The 22,473-nt window shown below is 42.0% G+C and overlaps 2 protein-coding genes across 3 annotated transcripts; one reads left to right on the top strand and one right to left on the bottom strand.

Moving 5' to 3' along the window:
* Positions 1-86: 86 nt before the first annotated feature.
* On the bottom strand, positions 87-6,023 carry LOC118419911. Of its 2 annotated transcripts, XM_035826576.1 has the most exons (7): positions 5,369-6,023; positions 3,398-3,519; positions 2,982-3,147; positions 2,502-2,561; positions 1,898-2,134; positions 1,550-1,604; positions 87-1,368 (listed from the first exon to the last, which is right to left on the bottom strand). In XM_035826576.1, exons 3-7 carry the CDS (start codon positions 3,132-3,134, stop codon positions 1,169-1,171), a joined length of 705 nt encoding a protein of 234 aa, XP_035682469.1. In that variant the 5' UTR covers positions 3,135-3,147; positions 3,398-3,519; positions 5,369-6,023; the 3' UTR covers positions 87-1,168. The 2 variants fall into 2 exon arrangements, with proteins under 2 accessions (XP_035682469.1, XP_035682467.1); XM_035826574.1 differs by lacking the exon at positions 3,398-3,519 and having other exon boundaries at positions 5,369-5,998.
* Positions 6,024-20,645: 14,622 nt separating this feature from the next.
* LOC118420007 (histamine H3 receptor-like) lies at positions 20,646-22,030 on the top strand. Its single transcript, XM_035826711.1, has 2 exons — positions 20,646-21,629; positions 22,019-22,030. Exons 1-2 carry the CDS (start codon positions 20,646-20,648, stop codon positions 22,028-22,030), a joined length of 996 nt encoding a protein of 331 aa, XP_035682604.1.
* The last annotated feature ends 443 nt before the right edge of the window (positions 22,031-22,473 follow it).

Genomic DNA, 22,473 nt, shown 5'->3' with positions numbered 1-22,473 from the left:
TTCCCCAGCTTATGTTACTGTTTTTTGCCACCGGAGGAATCTCCTTGGAGATTATACAACGTAAACAATGATCGTAGACGCCTAAATATAGATATCAGTTCCATGTTACAGCGTAGCTGAATTTTATACATTTGCCTGTCTATCCAGAGATTGCTCTCAGATCGGCTCGTCAATGTAACGATCTTACCAGGCCCTTATTTACACAAATGTCGATGATACTACTAGTAGGTACATGCTTGACATTCTTAAAATAAACAATATACTAAAGTCGAAAATGCCTACATCCAAATGTTTATAAATGATATATTTGGTGTAACATTACAAGAACCAACACTCATTAAAACGTAACAAGTAATTACGGCGTTATTTACGATATCTTGCTACGCAAGGAAGGTACAATAAACCATTAAGTATCGCAGCGTTATAAGGACAGCTCTAGTTAGCGTCATTGCAAAAAATATATTCGTGAAAGCTATATAGTTTACATAACTATACTCTATCCGAAGATATAAATATATAGGCGTCTACATAAGGCACATTTGAATGTATTGGAAAATTCAGATACCGTTTCAAGTACTCTGGCATACAATTGTCGTATGCCATTCTCATGCTAAGTTACTGCGTCTCTATCTACTCTCGCTAGATTAAGTTTTGATAGTACAGAGTAATAATATTGTAGTATATTCAAAAATCAAGAGCTATACAGACGGGTATATGCGAAGTAATATGCATAGGAATAAACATAAAGATGTAAAAGCGTCATCACATACTGTAAAGTGTGCATCGGACGTTACTTGATTATTCCTTATTTCGTTACATTTTCTTTTATTCTACCCTTTTTTGTTTGCGTCTATGTTTATGTATACGTGTAAAGTGGTGGCGCTAATATAATTTTGCCAATTTGAGTGCACCACCGCTATGTCTTTCACTATGAATGGAAAAAAATCTTGTTCCTAAACCTTGCCGTCATGGTTCGCACAAGGACAATATTGAATAAGGAATTCTAAATTTATAAAGTAATCTTATTTAGATCTTCTTTATAACATACATATTCCTATTCAATTGTCAACTCTAGGAACGAGGAACAAGCCCTGATAGCTCCGGTGATTGTGCTACGCAAAGTATTTCACTGACACCTGAACTTAACATGTGAAGGGTTAAAGTAACCCTAAGGCCGCCGTTCTGGTGTCCTCCTGTCCCTGTCCCGTCCCCTGTCCCGGGACCGTCCCTTGGGTGCTGGGCGCTCCGGCCGTTTCGCTACCGGAGGGGGCTCATCTGCATATTCATCCCGGGGACCTGGGCGACTCCGGCTGGATGGGGGCTTCTGGGTAGCTGAAGGCTTCTGGGTAGCTGGAGGAGTCTGGGTAGCTAGAGGAAACGACAAGAGTTGTATCAGACACTCGACGAGGTGTTCAACAAGATTAACAGTTACGTGCTCATGTAGCCATGACAAAGGGAATGAAACCTTGCGATATGTCGGGAAACGCTTTTATTCTTGGACACTTTTCATCTCTAAAACTAATATCAAGAAACCGTAGACTGATCGTACCCACGACGAAGACAGGCTGCTCCATGGGTTCCCGCTCGTACGCTGTCGGCTCGTGCTGGAAACAAACAGAAATTTACATTGATAACCATATTGCTCACTAATTGTATAAAATTGACTCTAGATATTAAAACTTTTGCTTGGTAACAACACTAAGTACGTGAAAGTGAACTACTCTGCAAAAGACGTACGTAGTACTGGATAGGGTACAAAACGTTTACAGTCTTTGGTATAATTTCCCGTGCTGCACGGACAGAAACAAAATTGCACCAAGAAGTTGGTCATCAACGTCAACATACTAGTATACTAAAGAACGTGCCAATCTTCATTTGAGCGGCTGTTGTAACGTACCTCCCGCGCATCGCCGTAACAGATGCCGAGACAACAGATGATGGAGATGAGGAAACACAGGATCATCTGGAAGATGCCGAGGAGGAGGGTGATGGAGAACATGGCGACGGTGACGCCGTCACACAGCCCCGAGGAGTGGGTACAGTGTTCCCGTCTCATCAGCCCGATCAGCGCCAGCACCCAGCACAGGCTACACAGGATCAGGCTCAGCACGGCGAAGAACAGCAGAGTCGTCACCTGGTGGGTTAAAGGTTAACAAAATAACAAAATCCTCATCTAGCTATCTATAGGAGATGGCAATGCCAAACGTACAGATCCCAGAATCGTCACCTAGGCGATGTTAAGGTCTATAGAACAACTTAATCGTTACCTGGGTAATGTGCCTATAGAACAACAGAATTGGCTCCAAGGCGATGTCAAGGCCAGTGGAACAACAGAATTGATACCTAGGTTTTTAAGGCCTATACAATACAATCGTATACCATCGCGTAGGTAATGTCAAAACCTATATAACAGCCGGACTCGTCACCTATGTGAAGTCGAGGTCTCTAGGACAGCAGAATTGTCATCTAGCTGATGTCAAGATATACAGAGTTAGACTCACCAGGCATCTGCTGGTCGGTTTGTTCCCAGTTCCGATACAAAAGGCCCCTGTCACCACAACCTGAGAGTGCACAGAAAGTAAGATGTAGGACAAATCTTCGACAAAATCGGGTCGACGCTCGAAGTCGTACAACATATCCCCACGATATTTCTGTTGGCTTTATTTTCGCCTCATGGGCATGGGAAGTGCCTTCAACTTTTGCTGTACATTATGTAAAATATTTGTACATTCACTAAGTATATCTACTATTTTGTAGCTTGTGTGCTATAGCCTTCGCCGGGTCTTCTTGTTCTAGAGCTCGAGTCGCATCTGCACTTCTCTATCCCGCACATCGCATATTGATTTTTTTTTTATTTGAGTACACCTTCTGTGTGACAACTTGGGAGGGCGACAAACACCTGTTATCTCATTTCATAAATGTGCTGATTTTTTTTATAAACAAAACAAAACAAAAAAACAAAAAAAAACAAGCGAACTCACGATGATGCCGCTCCATATGGGCGCGGCGAAGCTGTGGATGTGATGTTCCCCGAAGAACAGCCCCACCACGCCGAACACGATACTCAGCAGGCCCGACACCAAGATGGCGATCCCCAGGCCTCTGACGTCATAACGGTTGTACACGAAGACCATGGTGCAACGCGACCTGGGATAGAGAAGGAACTTGTTTATCAGCATCAATGTCCATACTAAGAAATATATGTGGCACCTTGGTAGGATACAGCCACTTATAGATGAGTCGGTTACCATCAGCGACAAGGAGTAGTACAAGCGACGTCTAGCGACATGTGTGCGAACTATCACACATTGTGAAATACGGCTGGACCAACATGGCTGAGTGTTCTATAATTACACCCTGCCAGACGCAGCTGTTACAAATGTACACAAACACTTACCGGCCCGCGGGGTTACGGATCTCATCTGGAGGGACTCCCCAAACTCAAGTTTAGTCCAAGGTAAACAGTTTCAACAGCCATGGGGATATCGTTCAAGGCTGAGGCGTTGTTGCCGACTTGAACTGAATTGACAACAACATTTGATCGTGCTGTTGCTTTCTTTTCGTTTGACGCAGTTAAATGTCAACTATTTTTTCTACATTTCAGTTGGCTATAGTACAGAGCTTCATACACAACCTATTGTAAAATACTAACTTATCAATTGTACCAACTGTACAAAGTTGTACCAAGTGTGCTGTTTAGACTGTTTGATGCGATGCCAACTTCAGTTTAACCATTATGGTTAAGATTTATTACTTAATGGCATCCGGACCTTGTACACTTTCCAACATTAAAAAGGGTCGGCCTAACAAGCTGTGAGTGGGCCTGGGAATGGGGGTACTCTGGTTTTTAAAAAAAACTTTGGAAAAAGAAAAGCATTTTGCCTGCACCCCACCACTTTCTGAAGATTTTGAGATCATAGGAAGGAGTCCAACAGCAGGTTGCCCCCCCTCCCATCTGGAAGAAATAATGTCTCCAGGGGAGTCTGTCAACTAACATAATCCCCGAATAACTTGTTTGCACAAAGACGCATGGCCTCTCTTTTCTGACACGATTTTAAATCCCAAAATCCACAAGCTTCATGAAAGCTCCCTTTCCAAACGGACGCACAAGCTAACCTCTGAGACAATGTTTCAATGGAGTTCAATAGACACACTCCGCCATATGACTTTCCCTTTTGCGATATGACAGGCGACAAGATGGCGTGCGTGTTGGTATGTAGGGGCCCTGGCCTCACCCAGATACCCGGGATACTGTTTATAACAACACAACCCTGGACCCGTAACCTTTCTGTTACTTCGGCGTTGGCAACTTCACATCTCGGCAGTCGAAAATTCTATGCGTTGTAATGTTGGTCATGTACATAGACAAGTCTACGCAGCTATTAAAAGAAGAGCGAGGCTATTGACACACCCAGTGATAGAAACCACCAAAATGAGGAAATCTTACGATTATATTTGACAATCAACACTCTGAAAATACAAATGGCATCCTGTGTCCATTATCAACCCAAAATACGATCTTTTTCACGTGTTTACGGCACAATTTTAAACATCGGAATCTGGTATCATATAGGGTGCTAGTTTTACTGTCACCGCATGTGATCATGGCAGCCATGTTGGATCGGTTAGGAACACGTTTTCAGATGTGTTTACCGACGAATTCCTGCCGTATTGGAGAATTTTCGGCCTCAAAACTTATATCACTAAGGAAGCGAAGTTATTTAGTTGTTGTTTTACCTCCGTTATTTTTAATGTGAAAGAAATATTCTTCCGAGTCGCTGCCGATAGCGCCGGAACCACACGGCCGAAAATAATATTATGACATGTTTTGTGGTCTGAGTTATTTTTGGTTGATATTGTTAACAGAAACTTTAAAAGTTGTTTATATATAAAATATTCTTATATCAAATGGATGTTTAAAAAGGGACAAGAAAAATTGAAAAAAAAAAAATTGAAAAAAACTCCGACGCGGACTCGAACCGGGTCGGAGCTGTTATCACAAGTTCCCGGGTCATCGTTTGATCCACTACGCTACGCCAAACATACACGATGAAGGCTGTATTAACAGGTATCCAAATCTAGGGCATACTTGAATTCGTCCATTCATTCCAAGATTCAAAGATTCCAATGTCTAATCTTCCAAACAATGTCTAATCAACTATTGCTTGTGTAAAATAATGCCGGAAAGGCATGTTACAAGCTCTGATTGGCTGACTGGCATCTCGGTGTGTCAATAGCCTGTTTGGCTATTGGCACACTGAGTGTGTCAATAGCCACAGCGTTAAAAGAATACTGAAAACTCTAGGAGAACACTGAAAACAGCCGCCTGACATAATAATATACTAGTAATATGATAACATACACTCACCTCTTTCATCCACTGCTGTCTTCAGAGATAGCCTGAGGAGGATCAGCCAGCAGACCAACTCACAGGCGATTCTTGGAAGTGGACTATGGGTCAAAGAAGCTTGCCGTTTTTAATAGTCAGCAACGTTGTGAGAGATAGATACCGGCAATGCGGTACGTTGGAGAGCCAAACCCAAGTCAGTAGTCGGTCCCTCCTCTGGGCCTCCGGATCCCCTATCCACCCACCAGCACGGGACAACTGTCTGAGTCAGGGTCGTATGGGGGAGGCTTGGTGATAAACCCGCCAAACACGGACCAAATTAACCCCAAGTCTAGTCCCTAACGAGAATCAGGTTGGGTCGCATGTCAGAGCGCGAGAGATCTGGAGCACCACAAGCCTGTATGTAGTATATCCTAGGCTGGGCCTGGGGGGAACGTCAGCTAAAATAGGCCGGTATCGTGCCAGGGATGCCAGCGATCAAAATAATCAACAGAGAGCGCCGTCCGGGGCTGTTGGAGAAGGACGGGTTGGCGGGAAATGAAGCCCGTTTATGTTTGACCTTATCTGTAGCCGACTGTTGTTTTGCAGACTTTGCGATTGGCAAAATTCCAAGAAAAAAGCTTGGAGCGGCTTTGTGAGGAACGCCGCCTCAGGTGCTACCAGATTAACGTAACGTTATATGTAACAATACACCCGTCTGCACTATCGAACAGTAGAGTCGTTAGATAGTAGAGAACTTTGAGCGACAAATTACAAAAGAAATCCCATCCGCACTGAAACTCGGCACCTGTTTGTTCTGTTTCTAGCGACCTTCTGGGTGTAGTATCCTGACTTTCGCTAGGGGTCACGATTTCACAGCATTGACCATGTTTACATCACTCCAAAGATGCCAGGGTTCCACTCTTTGACTATTGCATCAGTGGGACCTTAATGTAATGGCATTTTTTTTCTCTGTACGAAACGTACACTTTCCCTTGATTCATCAATATAACTTGAATATCGTTGTTATAAACACGAGAATGGCAGCGAGGCTTATTGTATAATCCAGCTCAACATAGGCCACATCCATAAAGTTATGTCAATGATATTGGAATGTCCTTAGATAGTAAGAATATGATAATAGAAATGTATGTTATGCTTTATCTATAATTTACATTCCTCTTCTGTCCTCTGAAAACATGTGCAACGAATTCACGCAGTTTGTTACATTAGATCGTAATTGTATATCGATATATTACTATATACATAACGTTATAGTAGTGATTGATTTGTCCGTCAATCATCAATGATTGAAACCCGTGAAGCCAATCTGTGAATTCCACAAAATACGTACTCCCAACAGAGTACAAAACATTTTTAAAAACTCATCAAATGAAAATGTCAAAGATTGTCTGACATATTTTGTTTAAGGGAGGTCATTTTCTCAGCAGCATAGAGAACGGTAGCCACCACCATGGCTTTCTTCACAGCCTGCGTATACTCCATGGCTCGGACTATGGTGATTATCACTCCGACATACAGAGCTCGCCGCGAGAAAAGACAAGAATAGACACCGATGACTTGACCTGTCGAGACTATTGACTACGGGAAAGAGGATCCATATAAGGCAGTAACGTAACTGGCATCTGTCCACATGAGCACGCTCATTACTGGTGAAACTCCATAAAGAAGAAACCATGCTGATACACGTGCGTTAGTTGTGTTGTTGCTTTCTGAATTGATTGATAGTGCTTACAGTGTTTGGCGATGGAGTGTGGCATGTTTTCTGAGTTCACTCACCCTGAGTTCACTCACCCTAAAGTCGGAGTACCACGGGTAATTAGCCGGGGCCTCTGGTGACATTTGTACAAAAGTTAGGACGCGGTGACAGGTAGTTCAGTGTTAAGGTGGGGTCACACATGAGTATATATTCAAGTCCGTTTGAGGTGCGTATGACACTCTTAGTCCCTACCAGGCTCCACAGGTCACGGGAAAAATAGTACAAATTGGACAAATATATATATATAACATGCCAGATGAGTTAGCTGACCGAGAAATATGGTTAGAGACCCTGCTAACTCGTCTGGCATGTTACCTGTTTACGTTTGTCCAATTTCTATTATTTTTACAACGACCTGTGGAGCCTGGTTGAGGCAAATACTCCCATGCGCGCCTCATACGGACTTGAATATATACGCAGGTGTGACCCCACCTTAATATGACCAGCTACGCCGCATGTCTGCGAAGCTGGCGTGTTAAGCCGAAGGGTGGTTATACCGGCTATATAGATACAGGCATACAGATACAGACACAGCAGGATCCGTAAATCTAAGACCCCCTTTCCACTTAATTGACGGCGCTCTCACCGCACTCTCGCTGCGATGGAAAATTGGCCAGAGCGCAGTGAGAGCGCCGAGACGACAGAAAAAGCTGCTCTAGTGGAATCTCTCCGGCGTCCCCAGCGCGCTCTCAACACGACAAAAACTCAAATGTCAGAATTTTTTATGAGCTTAGGTTCTGCAGTTTTCAGAGGTAAAGAATGAATCTTTGTGTTTTGTAGTCTTTGAAGTCATACGTTAACGTCTTACATAATATCCAAAGTATAGAATCAAGGCTGTGAACAAGTCCTATTTTGGTCACTGTACAGTCACTCCGCGTGAGTCTCAGGTTATATACACGTTTGTCTATAAGTGTCTTTATCATGCCACGCTATTCGTGTAAATCATAGAATACTGAAACTGACAACAGAACTTCAATAATCTAAATGTACTGGTGAAGAACTAGAAAACTTAATGTCATCATGTCGAAATGATTCTAAAATACATGGAAGTTGAGAAATGATAAACAGTTTTTTTTTTTAATCTTGGTTATTCCATATCAGTTTGTTTCACTGTAAATCATCAGAACATTTGAAACATTTCTCCGGGTTCTGTCTCAAATATACTTCTTCACGAACCGCAGTTGAAAGCGCGGCGACAGCACCGTCCTAGCTGAATTAATATCCTAAACCAATGTTGAGACCTTTCGTGCTCGCCCCGCTTGCTGTGGTCTCTCTTGGCGCTCTATCTATCTATCACCATTTGCTCTCGCCATTTGAGGTCGCAGAGAGAGCGTGGTGAGAGCGCCGTCCTAGTGGAAAGGGAGTATAATCCAGCAAGCCTACAGAGTTACACCGCCCTGTCTACACTTACGAAAAGAGCACTTTTACTTAATTAATCAAAGCTTGATTATTATAACCCCTTGTATTACTGATAATATAGCGCCGTTTTATGTCTGTCAATCCTAAATGATTGGAATAAGTGAAGCCAGTCAATCACCGTGAGAAAATTCTACTTAACTTCCAATAGATTAGCTTAAGTATCGCACTGTACCTGCTCAGCTAGGATACATCGATCCTGCCATGTACTAACACTGCGAGACTGTAACCCACGTAAGCCCCAAATCATTAGATTAACATTTTATCGCCGCAAACCTTAGGCTCTTGAGTGTTTCGTGTCTTAATTTAAAGACCACACGTTGAAAGCCACGATATGATTTGAATATCAAACGCCCCACCCACACACGCACCCACACACAAACACAAACACAGGTACAGTCCATGCAGTTTACGTGTAGATCGTTATGTACAGTAAAGCCGCGAGGGAGAAGGAAACAAAGCGAGCCTGACGTACGTAAACCCGTGTTTCTCCGCGTGATATCTCAATCTTTCACACCTGCGGCTCTAGCTCTGTAGTGTTCTTGTCAGGCATTGAAAGATAATGATGAGGTTATGGGGTTCTTTGAAATTCTTATCCGACAGCTAATCGAAATTATCAGCCTGAGAGAAAAATTCGGCGAACAAAAAGAATGAAGGAGAGTATGACACCTTCCTTCTTTCCTCTAAATGCTAAAATGAATTAGTTAGGTTTAACCTTTCTTTCTGAAACGGTGTGTAGGAGGATCCTAATCCCCAAGCAGATCCTACGGTAGCATAAGAATGTATCAAAAGCTGCCAAGGGAGTGAAGCCGGCCTAAGAGTGTTTTGGGCTACCGCGGCCGGAGCTCAGGTATCCAAATACTCCTCTGGCAGATTATGATACTATCTTATGCTACCGTAGGATCTGCTTGGAGATTAGAAGGATCCCGCTTGCTCTGAAATGGGTTGATTCTGTGATTTAAGAGAACAAACAGAAGCTTTCTTTTTGTCTGTATGAAAAAGCTTCCTTGTTTTGTGATCGCAGAGGGGCAGTGAAATGAAATATGCTTTCGTCCTCCAACATATTTGACGTCTAACTGTTGTCTAGCGTTAGTTCTATCTGTACCGAGTTGACTTTCCTCTCGATATTTCCTGGTGTTGTCTTTCAGCAAGAACATCGGGCCGGGCGTACGTCAATAACACCCTGGGGACTCGGGAGTACCTCACGTGTAAGAATGTACATCGTTCAGGCTTGGCTTCTGAAGTACCACACGTTAAATGGCAACATTTACATATATCATATGTCAATGACTGAAAAATCGGGAGTAACTATCTAGGAAAACAGAAAGCTTAAAAGTTTGAAATTTGTTTAAGTTTCTTTTTCTTTTCAGTTTCTATCATTTATCTACTAGTATTCTTATATTCTTCTTTATCTCATCTTTTGTATTTGACTTTGTAATGCGCTATTTTTTCTATTCCATGTTAGTTATCTCATTCATTTTATTTCAGGTTATTTTCTGAAATGGTGTTGTTCTGAAATGTCTAAGATGACGTTTGTAAAAAAGCGAAAAATCAAGTAGCATAATTTAACGATTATGCTAAGGAGATAATCCGCTAATTCTGATTGTTTGTATGCTTTAATTCAAAAACATCAAACATCCGAAACTGGGTGGCGAGGGCTCGAGTTGTGCGAGCTATTTGGACGCCAAGGAAATAGTAAAAAGAGGATAAAACATTAGAGCAGGTAAATGATGCATACGATAGTGGCTCGAGTCGTTTCAAAAGCGAGAGTCCAGGTCCCATACCAAAGGATAAGAAGGGGCACAAAATAAGCCAAATGTCTCGTTGCCATGATGTTATTTTGAGTAGTTAAGAGCATAACGTGATTTCACAACTGGTTCGGGACGAACAGACGAACTACCAAGTCCTATCAAAAGTTGTTAGGGTGATCAGATTTACCTAAAGCTATGTTTATTTGATTTATTCATTGATGACATTCGCACGCGCATCAATTTTCGCCCGTTTCCGAAAATAAGAATAAAAAATGTTTCCAACCATGATTTGTACAAAGCAACTGTAAAATGAGCAAATTCATGCCGTAGATTAAAAGGTAAATACATCGGGAAACATACAGCAATGTCAACGTCAATTTTAATGTCAAAGAAGAACAAAAATGAAGAATCTATTGTTCGGTATTCAATACTCTGTGTTTGTCATTTGTTCACACGCTCGCATCAGTTTTGGGATTCCCATAGCATGTCATCCATATTATCACATCAACATGGCCAGACAGTGTGTTGAAGAATTACGGAAAGCTGCACCTGCATGGTTACAGTAGTCCACAACGTCGTCACGTCTCCTTGATAATGCTATCGTGACACTGAGTGCAGCCGCCTCTACGCGTGGCACTTAACGTGGTGCTAGAAGTGCTGTAATGTACTGTACATCAAAGAGTATATGTGCAGGGAGAGTGACTAGATTGGGACTTGTGGCCGATGGACATAATGCATTTTCACTTTGCAAAATGTCAAGTCCATAAGTCAAGTTCATCTTTTTTGAAAATGGGCCAATTTCTGTGCAAATGCTATATGTTACTGCTTCAGAAAATGATCACGCGGTGCATAAGCTTATCATAGTAAGGGATAACCCAAGGTCGGTCAGAAACACCTAAGGTACGATTTGTGAAATATAAAATTGCTACAACTTCACTTGTCGTACTCCTTGTTTTTCCAATATTACATTAATAGAAATCGTACGTGGATTAAAAAAATACCATAGCTGATATCATATCAATATTGGAAACCGCTCATGTAAAGGCGACAAGCACACACTCAGGCAATTGAGGGGAGTAGGCCGCAGGCAGATGACTTTATAGCCACTCAATCTCTTATAGTTATAGAAGTGGTACCCAGAGTGTAAAATCTACATGGAGGGCAGTACGTGTCTACTATGATGGTTGGAGTCTCTCGATACCACCACTTCTTCTACTGAGTTTGTGAGATCGTGTTGATTCACTTCAGTAGATTTGTATCACATCACACCTATTTTGTACTAATAGTTGTTGCCATACATTGCACCATGTACAAATGTCGTGCAATAAAGTACTCTCAGTTCGGACGTTTTTATTTAAATAACGTGTCTATGAAATAGGTCTACTACACGCGTACAGCACAATTCCAATACAGAACACTTGTAAGCAAAACATACACCCACACGCACACCCACGCACACACACGAACACATATACGCACACCCATACACACACCAACATTGATGATCACGTTCTAGGAAACACGGCAGCTGAGCACCGATGCCCAGAGTTCACGTGCAATGACATATGGGTTAGAGTTCTATATTCTCAGAAACCTGGCACAATTAGCCTTTGATAATCACGCTATGCACATTTCAAACGCTATGACTTCAATGGAGAGCGGGGGCTTGTCAACACTCGCTATTCTACCATGCACGGGTACTACCCAGTCACATTTCAGGTGGGCACGAATGTTTGCACGTTTGATGAGATCTGGCTTTACTCTTGTTGATTCCAGTTGATCTCAGACAACTGACGCACGCCTCCTGTGGATCTAACCCCGACCTCAGAGCGTGGCCCGGCGCACGCGCTACACCTCCCAGAGTGACAGGTCACGTTCTAGATGGTGTGGTGCAGTACATCAGGTGGCATCGATGTCTCCACGTGTGTTTACCCATAAAGCGACCCCAGTTGTACCTGACGCACTCCTCGCTTGGCTTAAGCAGGGTCCATACGTGCGTACATGTTCAAGTCCGTATAAGGTCCGTGTGGAATTCTTAGTCTCCACCAGGCTTCACAGGTCGCTGAAAAAAATAGACAAATATAGCCCCATAACATGCCAAAGAAGTCCATCTTTTTCACATTCCTTAAATTCTGAAATTCTTACTTTGACCCAAAATCTTATTACAACATCTAAACGTTTTGTATCCTGATTTATACTTTTAGTTCTCTGTGAACTTGAACCTTTGTTACTGGGGTAGGGGATCCGGCATGCGCACATATCAACTTTTGTTATACACATCATTTAATTTTTACTTGTTGTTAGTATTATCTATATCTTCCTTAAGTTTTTACTTCGCTTAGTTCAGTTATGTCAATGTGTTTGTATATATGTATAGTGGTGGAATGAATATAAGTTGCCAACTTGAGTGCGCCACCACTATGTCTGTCTTTCATATCAAAGGGAATAAAAAGAAAGAAGTTAGCTCTAAGAGGAGTATGGTATGCGACCAGCTAGCTCCGCTGGCTTGTTATCTGTCTGTATTTGTCCATTTATTTGTTTCAGCGACCTGTAGAGCCTTCAACTGACAGAGGCTAAGACTTCCACGTGGATTCCATACGGACTTGAATATGTACGCACGTGTGAGCCCACCTTTACACTATGACTTCACAGTAGGACTTCCAAGAGCGCCCTTCCCCTCTCACAAATGGGTTTACCATTTAAAATGATCCCAGTTGAACTCAGAAAACTGACGTACTTCTCGCTATACAAACACTACTAGTGACTTCAGAGCAGGGCCTGAGTACCCTTCGCACGCGCAACCCCACACCAGATCAGGTGACACCTACATCCTCACGTTTGTTTACCCGCAAAGTCATCCCAGTTGAACTTGAAGTACTCCTCGGTATACAGACACTATGACTTCGCAGCATGGTTTCAACTGGCCTTCGCACGCGCTACTCAATCAAGGGTGAGGTCACGTTCTAGACAGTGTGGTATGGTGCAGTAGTGCAGGTGACACTGATATCTTCACGTATGAGGACATATGACTTTACCCTTTGAGGTGATTCCATTTGATCTCAGGAACCTTACGCCTAACAAACGGCTTGACTTCAGAGCAGGACCTCCAGTGACCTTCCCACGCGCTTGACGTGTGGTGGAGGGGCTCGAGTGAACACATGTCTTCACATGTGATAACGTCAATCTATGGGTCAACGTTCATCCTTCATATCAATTCAGTGAGACTTAAAAGCCTAATAAATCACCACATCTCTGTATCAACAGAGTTGTCCTAGTCCACTTTTCCTTAACTACGCAGGTACAGTGAATCTTCTGAAGAGTTGTTCAAGTATATATAGCCATCATAGGCCATTCGATTTGAGTGATTAAAATTGATTGAAGAGGCATCTATTAAAGATAATGTGCACAACTGCCTATAGCTATGTATGTTTAACGTTTCGACTATGGCTGTTTAGTAAAATTTTTGTACAAATTGTACCCAATTCGGGGAGGCTTGTATAGCTCCCCCTGCCTATGTACTTTTGAGGAATGATAATAGAATACATTATGACAGATGTTGAGTGCGATACTTGGCAGTAGGGTATCTGGCAAATGAGTCAGTCAACGGCATGAAGGTCACTATTTTTGCAGACAAGCGTACATTGGCACATGTACTTCAGACATTTTGCAATGGTATTGTCTTACCATAGGGAACTATATATCATAATGCAAACATGATTTACATTTGAGTTACATTTGCATACTATCCTTAGGAGTTAGTGGATTGACATCTAGGCCTGTTTGTGTGAATTTTAATTTGTGGGATGGAAAATACTGGTTCATACATGTAAATAGCGAAGCCCAGACCAATCGCTCTTGAGTAAGATATATTTGAAATTATGGACGTGCATACAGCGTAAAGAACCCATCGCACGCGCCACGTAACAGTGTTTAGCTCAGGTGACACCTATATCCTCCACGTGTGTTTACCCGCAAAGTCATCCCAGTTGAAGGAACCTGAAGTTCCTCGCTATTCAAACACGATTACTTCACAGCATGGTTTCAAATGTCCTTCGCACGCGCTTGGCCTCCAAGGCTATAGGTTGTGTGACGCAGGAGCCCATGTGACACTGATATCTTCACGTGTGGGGACATATGAGTTTATCCTTCAAAGTGATCCCAGTTGTTCTCAGAAACTTTACGTACTTCTCGCTGTACAAACGACATGACTTCAGAGCAGGACCTCCTGTGACCTCAGCCCCACGCGCCTTACGTGTGGTGGAGGATCGATCCTGAGTTAACACTCATGTCTTCACATGTGATAACGTCCATGTATATGGGTCAACGTTAACCCTTCATACCAATTCATCGAGACTTAAAAGCCTCATAAATCACCACATCTCTGTATCAACAGAGTTGTCCAAGTCCACTTTTCCTTAACTACGCAGGCACAATGTATCTTCTGAAGAGTTGTTCAAGTACATATAGCCATCATACTTAAATAGTTCATTCATTTTAAGTGATTGAAATTGATTAAAGAGGCATCTATTAAAGATTAAGCACCACAGCTACCTATATCTATGCATGTCAAGTGCGACACTTGACGATGGTGTCTCTGGTAAATGAGTCAGTCAACGACATGAAGGTCACTATTTTTGCAGACAAGCGTACATTGGTACATGTGCTTCAGACTGTGTGCGTAGTTGGAGCCCATCAGTGAGGTGAAGGCAGTCGATTGTACTTTTTTACCTCCTTGTTCAATGGCTTTGTTTTCGGTGGTCTGTATGTATGTTAAATAATGTGAAAAAATAGCAATTATCAATAACTTTTCCTATGAAATTGTGTTACCATAGGGAACTATGCAAACACGATTTACATTTGAGTGACATTTGTAAACGGTCCTTAGGACTTGGTGAATTGACATGTTCAACCAGTTTTTTTTTCCAGTTAGCTGTACTTGTATTGAATTGTTCTGCCAGTTCATTCTAGTGACGCTGAAGAAGAGTGATGGATGTCACTTGAAACGTCCGGAAGTACATTGTAAACCTCCGTTTTTATCCAGTTGAATTTTTTATTTGAGATTGAATTGTATTTGAATATTGTTAACCTGGAAGTCTAATCTTCATAAACATAGCCATTACATGTTTGCTCGTCTGTCCGTCGTTATTTGAATATTGTATTCGAGTGACAAGGATTGAAGTGGAAAATGATAACACTGACAGGACGTATAGGTCAAACTTAAGTTCATGGTCCACTAAAGCTAGTGCTCGTTTCCACATAATAGGCAGTATACATAGGGAACATTGACCTAGTAAAGTTTGGGCAAACTATATACTTTCGACCCTTTCGATTTCTATTTAGTAGTTTCCTGCAACATAATTCCAACAGTATTGTAGCGCTAACACTTTTTCATGAATATACACAGTATCTCAGCGTTGCAAATATAGCTCAGCAAATATACCTGACCTTCCGCTCGCAGCACGAGTTTGTTATTGGGACATTTCCATACCCATTTGAAAAGCAAAGTCAATCACGATGTCTTCACGTGATCGCCACATGATCACCATCCTGTCAAAACAGATGACGTATAAACACTTTCTGAATAGTTACCTTTACTTAACCCAGACGTGCCCTACTGTTGCTGTACTAGCGAGAAGTGTGTGTTTATGGAATCATTTCCATCTGTAAAATACAGGAAACTCTTCATTTCACCGTAACAGCAAAATTATTCAATAATATTTAGCCCATAGTCGTATATCTAACGTAATATGTTTGCATGTTGTCAAGGTTCAAAATTAACTGCTATCATTGAATAGTTTTCTTGTTGATGTTTTATATGTACAAGATAGATGATCTATTACAACGTCAGACAGTAGAGCTCTAGATATGGCTGATTTTACAGAAAGGCTATTGACAAAACCTTCAAAGGTGATCCAAACCTTCGGTTGCTTTTTGGTATTCTGTAACATTTGCATAGCTTTAGAAATTCTACCTGTCGTGTTTATATCTACCAGTCTTATCTTAATTTATCAGATCTAAACTCGGTCGGTTAAAATCAAAACCTTGTGATAAGCCTGCTTCTGTGAATTGTAAGTAGGGAACTATGCAAACATGATTTATTTCCATACGATCCTTAGGAGTTAGTGAATTGACATCTTAAGTCTGTTTGTGTGAATTTTAATTTGTGGGATAGAAAATACTGGTTCATAAATAGCGCAGCCCAGACCAATCGCCCTTGAGTAAGATATATTTTGAAACTGTGGAAGTGCATATAGCGTAAAGAACCCTTCGCACGCGCTTAATACTCCATCAATAGCGACAGGCCACGTTCTAGGTAGTGTGGTGCAGTAGCCCAGGTGACACTGATATCTTCACGTGATCCCGGTTGTTCTCAGAATCTTTACGTGCTTCTCGCTGTATAAAGACATGACTTCAGAGCAGGACTTAAAGTAACCTTCCCACGCGCTTGACATGTGCTGGAGGTGCTTGAGTGAACGTGTCTCGACATGTGATAACATATGTGTCATCGTTAACCCTTCACATGAATTCACTCAGAGTCTTCAAACCCTAATCACCACATCTCTGTGTCAACAAAGTTGTCCAAGTCCACTTTTCCTTAATTAGAGATACCATTTATCTTTTGAATGGTTGATCACGCGCGTCTATAGCTGCGAAGCACGCATATGTTCAAGTATATATAACGTTAACTCTCACAGGTCATTCAGTATCTAGAGCAAGTGATTAAAATTGGTTGAAGAGGCCTCTATTAAAGATGATGTGCGCAGCTGCCTATAGCTATGTATGTTGAGTGCGATACTTGATATTAGAGTCTCTGGTAAATGAGTCAGCCAACGACATCAGGGTCATTATTTTTGCAGACAAGCGTACATTGGTACATGTGCTTCAGACTGTGTGCGTGTTGGAAGCTCATAGGTGGCAGTAGAGTTGTTTTTTACCTCCGTGTAAGGGCTTTGTTTTCGATGGTCTGTATGTGTGTTTAATAATGCAAAGAAACAGCCATTATTAGCAACTTTTTCTCTGGTATTATCTTACCATGAAAACATGGTTTATATTTCAGTGACATTCGCATACGATCCTTAGATGTTATTGTAAATGAAGAAACTTTCGTGGTGGTGTTATGTTTGCGGTTTTTACGGTGGCCGCTTTGCCGCGAACTCAAAACCACCGCGAGCATTTTCCATCTGTTTTCTACTTGCGCCGCCTTTGGCTTCCCTTTCTTGGTTCATGTATGTACTATACATTGTAACAGTGTTGTAACTTGTAATGATGAAATATTTGAGGTACTTGCTACGATAAATACACTTGAATCCTTACAAGACACACATTTCTCCATGCTGTGTACTGTACAACACCATGATAGAAATGCAGTACTGTTATAAGTATCTAGAGGGCTGGACAAGTGACTGTTGATCACCCTAGCACTGTCAAGGTCAGAAGTGGAATGTTCTGTCCGCTTGTAACACCCTTGCCGACTGGCGGTTCATAGAGTCTCCGGGTTTTCTATTACAGTGTGTGGCTACAGTACAGTACGATAAATTCATTTAAGCTCGCGGGATGCGCTACCGCGAACTCAAAACGACCGCGAACACTCCATCTTCCCGCTGACGCGAAATCAAATGCAGTGAATTGAAATGTTCAACCAGTTTTTTTTTATAGCATTGAATTGTTCTCTAACTTCATTTTAGTGAAGCTGAAGAAGAGTGATGGATGTCAGTGGAAACGTCCAGAAGTACATTGTAAATCTCCGCTTTGTATCCAGTTGTAGAGATTAAATTGCATTTGAATATTGTTTACCTGGATGTCTAACCTTCATAAATGTAACCGTAGCCATTATATCTGTGTGTTCGTCTATCCGTAGTTATTCGAATAATGCAGAGGATAGGACGTGAATGGGAAAATGGTAACACTGACAGGAAGTAGAGGTCAAACTTAAGTTCACGAAGGCTAGCGCTCGTTTTGACATGATAGGCAGAAGGGGACATTTATCTAAAGTTTGGGCAAACTATACACTTTCTGTAGACTTCTAAGTTTTCTGCGACACATTTCCATGTAGTGCAACGCAAACACATTTTCATGAATATACAGTGTATGTCACGTCAGCGTTGAAAATATAACTCAGCAAATATAACGTTACCTGGCCTTCCGCTCGCTGCACGAGTTTGTTATTGGGACCTTTCTATTTTCATAGCCATTCGACAAGCAAAATTAATCACGATGTCTTCACGTGAGCGCTACATGATTACCATCGTTGCAAAACAGGTGACGTATATACACTGTGTAAAGAGTTACCTTTACTTAACCCAGACGTGCCCTACTGACGCTACACTGCCGAGAAGTGTGTGTTTATGGAATCATTTCCATCGGCCAAATACAAGAAACTCTTCGTTTCACCGTAACAACAAAATGATTCAATAATATTTAGCCCCAAGCTGAAATCTAACGTTGGGCGTTGTTTAGGTTCAAACTAAGTGCTATCATTGAATAGTTTTCTTGTTGATGCTTTATAGGTACAAGACAGATGATATGTCACAATGGCAGACAGTAGAATGCTAGACATGGCTGGTTTTATAGAGGGGCTATTGACAAAACGTTTAGAGGTGATTCAAACCTTCGGTTGTTTTCGGTATTCTGTAACAATTAAATAGCTTTGGAAATCCCACTGATTGTGTTTTATCTATCAGTCTCGTTTTAATTTAGCAGAGTGAAAACAGGTCGGTTAAAATGGAAGCCTTGTGACACATCGCTTGTTTAAGTTGGTGTATTTTAATATTGTGGAGTGGGAATATGGTTTCATATCAATTACAAAGTAGCTAAGCCCAAACCAGTCGCTCAAGTAAATTGTACTTTGAAACAGTGGACATGCCTACAGAGTAAAGTTTTTCAATGACGAAAACTGCAATTAAATTATTTCAACCACTACCCGGTTTCTCAGCGTTCTTTACGCTAATGTAGTCACAAGACACTCCGTCTCCATCACCTAACACCTATTTGGCACTGTTCTTGACCATACATCCAAGTCTAAGTGCTTGAAGAGAAAGTATCCCGCTCTACGAACTGTTGTCATTATTTCTGAGAAAGCTGCTATAGGTTATACAGCTGCAGGTGCCCAGATGTGTGACTTGGCTCAGACACGATAATGGCAATGTAGCAGAAACATGTATTATATGACAGCCAACAGATCAGACTGGTTTTAAAAGCTTCTTGCTTGTCAGAATAGACTAAAGCTGTACGTGCAGAAAGGTCTAGAAGCTTTTATGCATTATAAGTGATGTTAGGAACATGCATGTACTCTTTGATCTTATATCTGTGGTATATCATGCAAGGTGGTGATTTAGTGTCAATGTCTTTACTTTCGGCTTCTCATCATTGTTGTTCATCCCTTCATCCCCATTTGTTGCATGTTCCAACAAACGTGTCTGATTTTTGTTTTCATTCCTAGTCAAATATGGTGCCAAATAAGCCAAAAAGGAGTTACTCAAGCAACTGGATATGCTTTTCAAAATCATACTTAATTTGCTCGAGTAACTGCTATTTGGAAAATCTTAGTACTTCGATGTCTAAGACACGAGAAAAAAATGTGTTTCTGGTTATGCGACTAACAAAAAAACTGCCGTCACTACCTACTTTTGATCGACGGCTGACGCTGGCAAGTGAATAGAATTTTCAATCTGCCATCTTAGTCGTGAAGATTGTATAGAATCGCTTCCCAACATGTGCTCCTTATTTTTGTTGAAATAGAAAATTGTGCTTACACATGTATGTGTATGTCTGTAATTAGCATGTGATGTTGAAAATACTGACCTGATTCACTTCATTTTTTTTACATTGTTTAACATTATTTGTTGGATCACTGAGGCCTAAATCTAAGATTAAAAGGAAACCAAAGTAGCATCCCCGCCTACCTTATTGTAATTTTTCAGTGCCGTATTCGGAAACACAATATTTTTCTAGGCCTTACTATGGCCGAAGTATAGATGCCATTTATATTTGTATCTCATTTTACTAATGAAATTGCACTTTTCTTTCAGTGTTCTATCCACATTAGGGAACAGTGGGGATAACTTAAACACTTTAAAAAGGACTGCCAAGAAACAACTAAGCCACACTTCTAGCCCACGCGGCATGGGTTATTTGATAATGGACCCAGATTAGGTGGGCTTCTACAGACTTTTGCAATAAGTCAATGATATTCCACTTCAGGCACGCGGTATGGAGTGTGCTTTTCTCATAAAAAATGCGCCGTCTCCCAGGTAACCGCGATCATTATGCACGAGCTTTTTCCTACTTAATATACTTGCTCTCTAGTTATTTCATAAGGGAATCACTGTGAAAGACTTGAAGGCCACATTTTCTATAGCTCTGTGCAAGAAGGATGAGCGTCTCAATGAAATATGTTGCCGCCCGTGGGGCATCTTTCCAACTGCCAGGTCTCAGCGGACAGTCGGACAACGTCTCCTCGGCCGAGGACGCCAGCAGACCCGAGGACGTGTTCCCGGTCGACTCGATGGTCTGTGGAGCTGTGCTCTCGATCCTGGCTCTCTTCATGGTGGCCGTGAACGGACGAGTTATTCTGGCCTTTATTCTGGACAAGAAACTGTGGTATCCTAGTAACCTACTTGTACTGAACCTCTCCGTGTCGGACTTTTTGTTCGGTTTGATCTCTCTCCCGTTACTGACTGTGAACCAGGTGACGGGCCGGTGGGTCTTAGGCCAGACCGCCTGCTCTCTGTGGCAGTTCGTCACCTTGTGGATGAGATGTGAATCTGCCTTGACCGTGGCGCTGATCAGCTTCGACCGATACCTCATGGTGAAGCGGGCGGCGGAGTACCGCAGGAAGACCCGCCGGACAGAGACGTTAGTCCTGGTAGTGGGCAGCTGGGTGCTGTCCTTGGTGCTGACGGGACCTGCCGTACTCGTGTGGGACGTCCTCATGGTAAACGGTGTTGTCTGGGAGGAGAGATGTCTGACAGACTTTGTGTTGGAGGCGCCGGCCTACAACATGTTTCTACACACCCTGATGTTGGTGGGACCCAGCGCGATCATGACGTTCTGCTACCTACAAGTCGTGCGTGACCTCAAGAAGCGTGCCAAGCGGCGCGCTAAGAACAAGTCGCCGCTGCCGCACGGAGCCGGCCGGTTCGAGAACAAGGAAAAGGCAAAGGAGTCACCTGAAGACAACAGTAGTGAAAAGTCTAAGTCACCGCCATCAACAGTGCGGTCTTGTCGCCAGGCAAAGATGGACGTATTGGTGACAATCGCGGAGACAAAAGATAAATGTCAGGGAGCCTACCCGGCCTTTGCCGTCGCAAATACCATCTTATGTAATCAAAGCTCTCCGAAATCTACAGTAAAACAGGTGAGGACACAAAAGTCGAATGTGGACACAGTGAGAAACTTTGCAGGCCCCGTATTTCGGAAAAGAACTCTAAGTATGGAGTTTAAAGTATCCAGGACAGTAGGACTTCTGGTACTTGTGTACATCATTACTTGTGCACCCTTCAACATAGCGACTGTTGTAAAGGGAATTTTCCCCGATGTCGTCAGCTCTTTATTGTACAAAATTCTTTTTGTTGTCATGGCGATCAGCGGGGCAGCCAATCCGGTGGCCTACGCTTTTCGTATCCCACCAATCAAAAAACATCTTTCGAGTGTGCCTTGTAGAGACCCCATAAAATAGTAGGATGACCTTTGAAATGTGAGTAATTGACTATCGCATACATTTGCTTTGTCATGTAAACATCACAGAATGTGTTCTAAATTATGTTGCTTCGATAGTGATCGCATCTCCTACTAGTGTTGTTTAAAATGATTGTTTTGGAAACAAACAATAATGATGACACATGGTATGAAGCAGAATAAATGGATAAAGATTCATTGCTTGTGTTTGCTCATTCCATTTACATTGTCGATCCTTCTGGTAGTTTTAGTATAAATAGTTACACACATCAATCTGAGCGTCAACATAACACATCGTCAAAAGCACAAATTTGGTTTCTCGTCAACAATTTACCATCTTTGAACACGGCTGTTTAAAGATGCCGCGAAAGATAGTACAATCCATATAAATCAGTACGATCTGGTGTCTAGAATAAAGTGTCTTAGAGAGCTTCAACAGGTATCTATCCATTACATATTGGACATCTTTTTAACATATGTGCAACACCTTTATTCCTCTGCGGGATTCCTATAGTTAAGGACCG

This window comes from Branchiostoma floridae, chromosome 7, assembly GCF_000003815.2.
Source record: "Branchiostoma floridae strain S238N-H82 chromosome 7, Bfl_VNyyK, whole genome shotgun sequence".
Classification (NCBI taxonomy): Eukaryota; Metazoa; Chordata; class Leptocardii; order Amphioxiformes; family Branchiostomatidae; genus Branchiostoma; species Branchiostoma floridae.
Note: the sequence above shows the minus strand (reverse complement) of the source record. Positions and strands in the feature narration are given on the sequence as shown.

What these genes read in the sequence shown, in the direction of transcription:
- LOC118420007 (XM_035826711.1), top strand. Translation starts at nt 20,646, where the DNA reads ATGAGCGTCTCAATGAAATATGTTGCCGCCCGTGGGGCATCTTTCCAA.
- LOC118419911 (XM_035826576.1), bottom strand. Translation starts at nt 3,134, where the DNA reads ATGGTCTTCGTGTACAACCGTTATGACGTCAGAGGCCTGGGGATCGCC. An exon ending in CCATATGGAGCGGCATCATC is followed by an intron (nt 2,562 to 2,981) that starts GTGAGTTCGCTT and finishes GTGCACTCTCAG; the next exon opens with GTTGTGGTGACAGGGGCCTT. An exon ending in GCAGCCTGTCTTCGTCGTGG is followed by an intron (nt 1,369 to 1,549) that starts GTACGATCAGTC and finishes CGTTTCCTCTAG; the next exon opens with CTACCCAGACTCCTCCAGCT.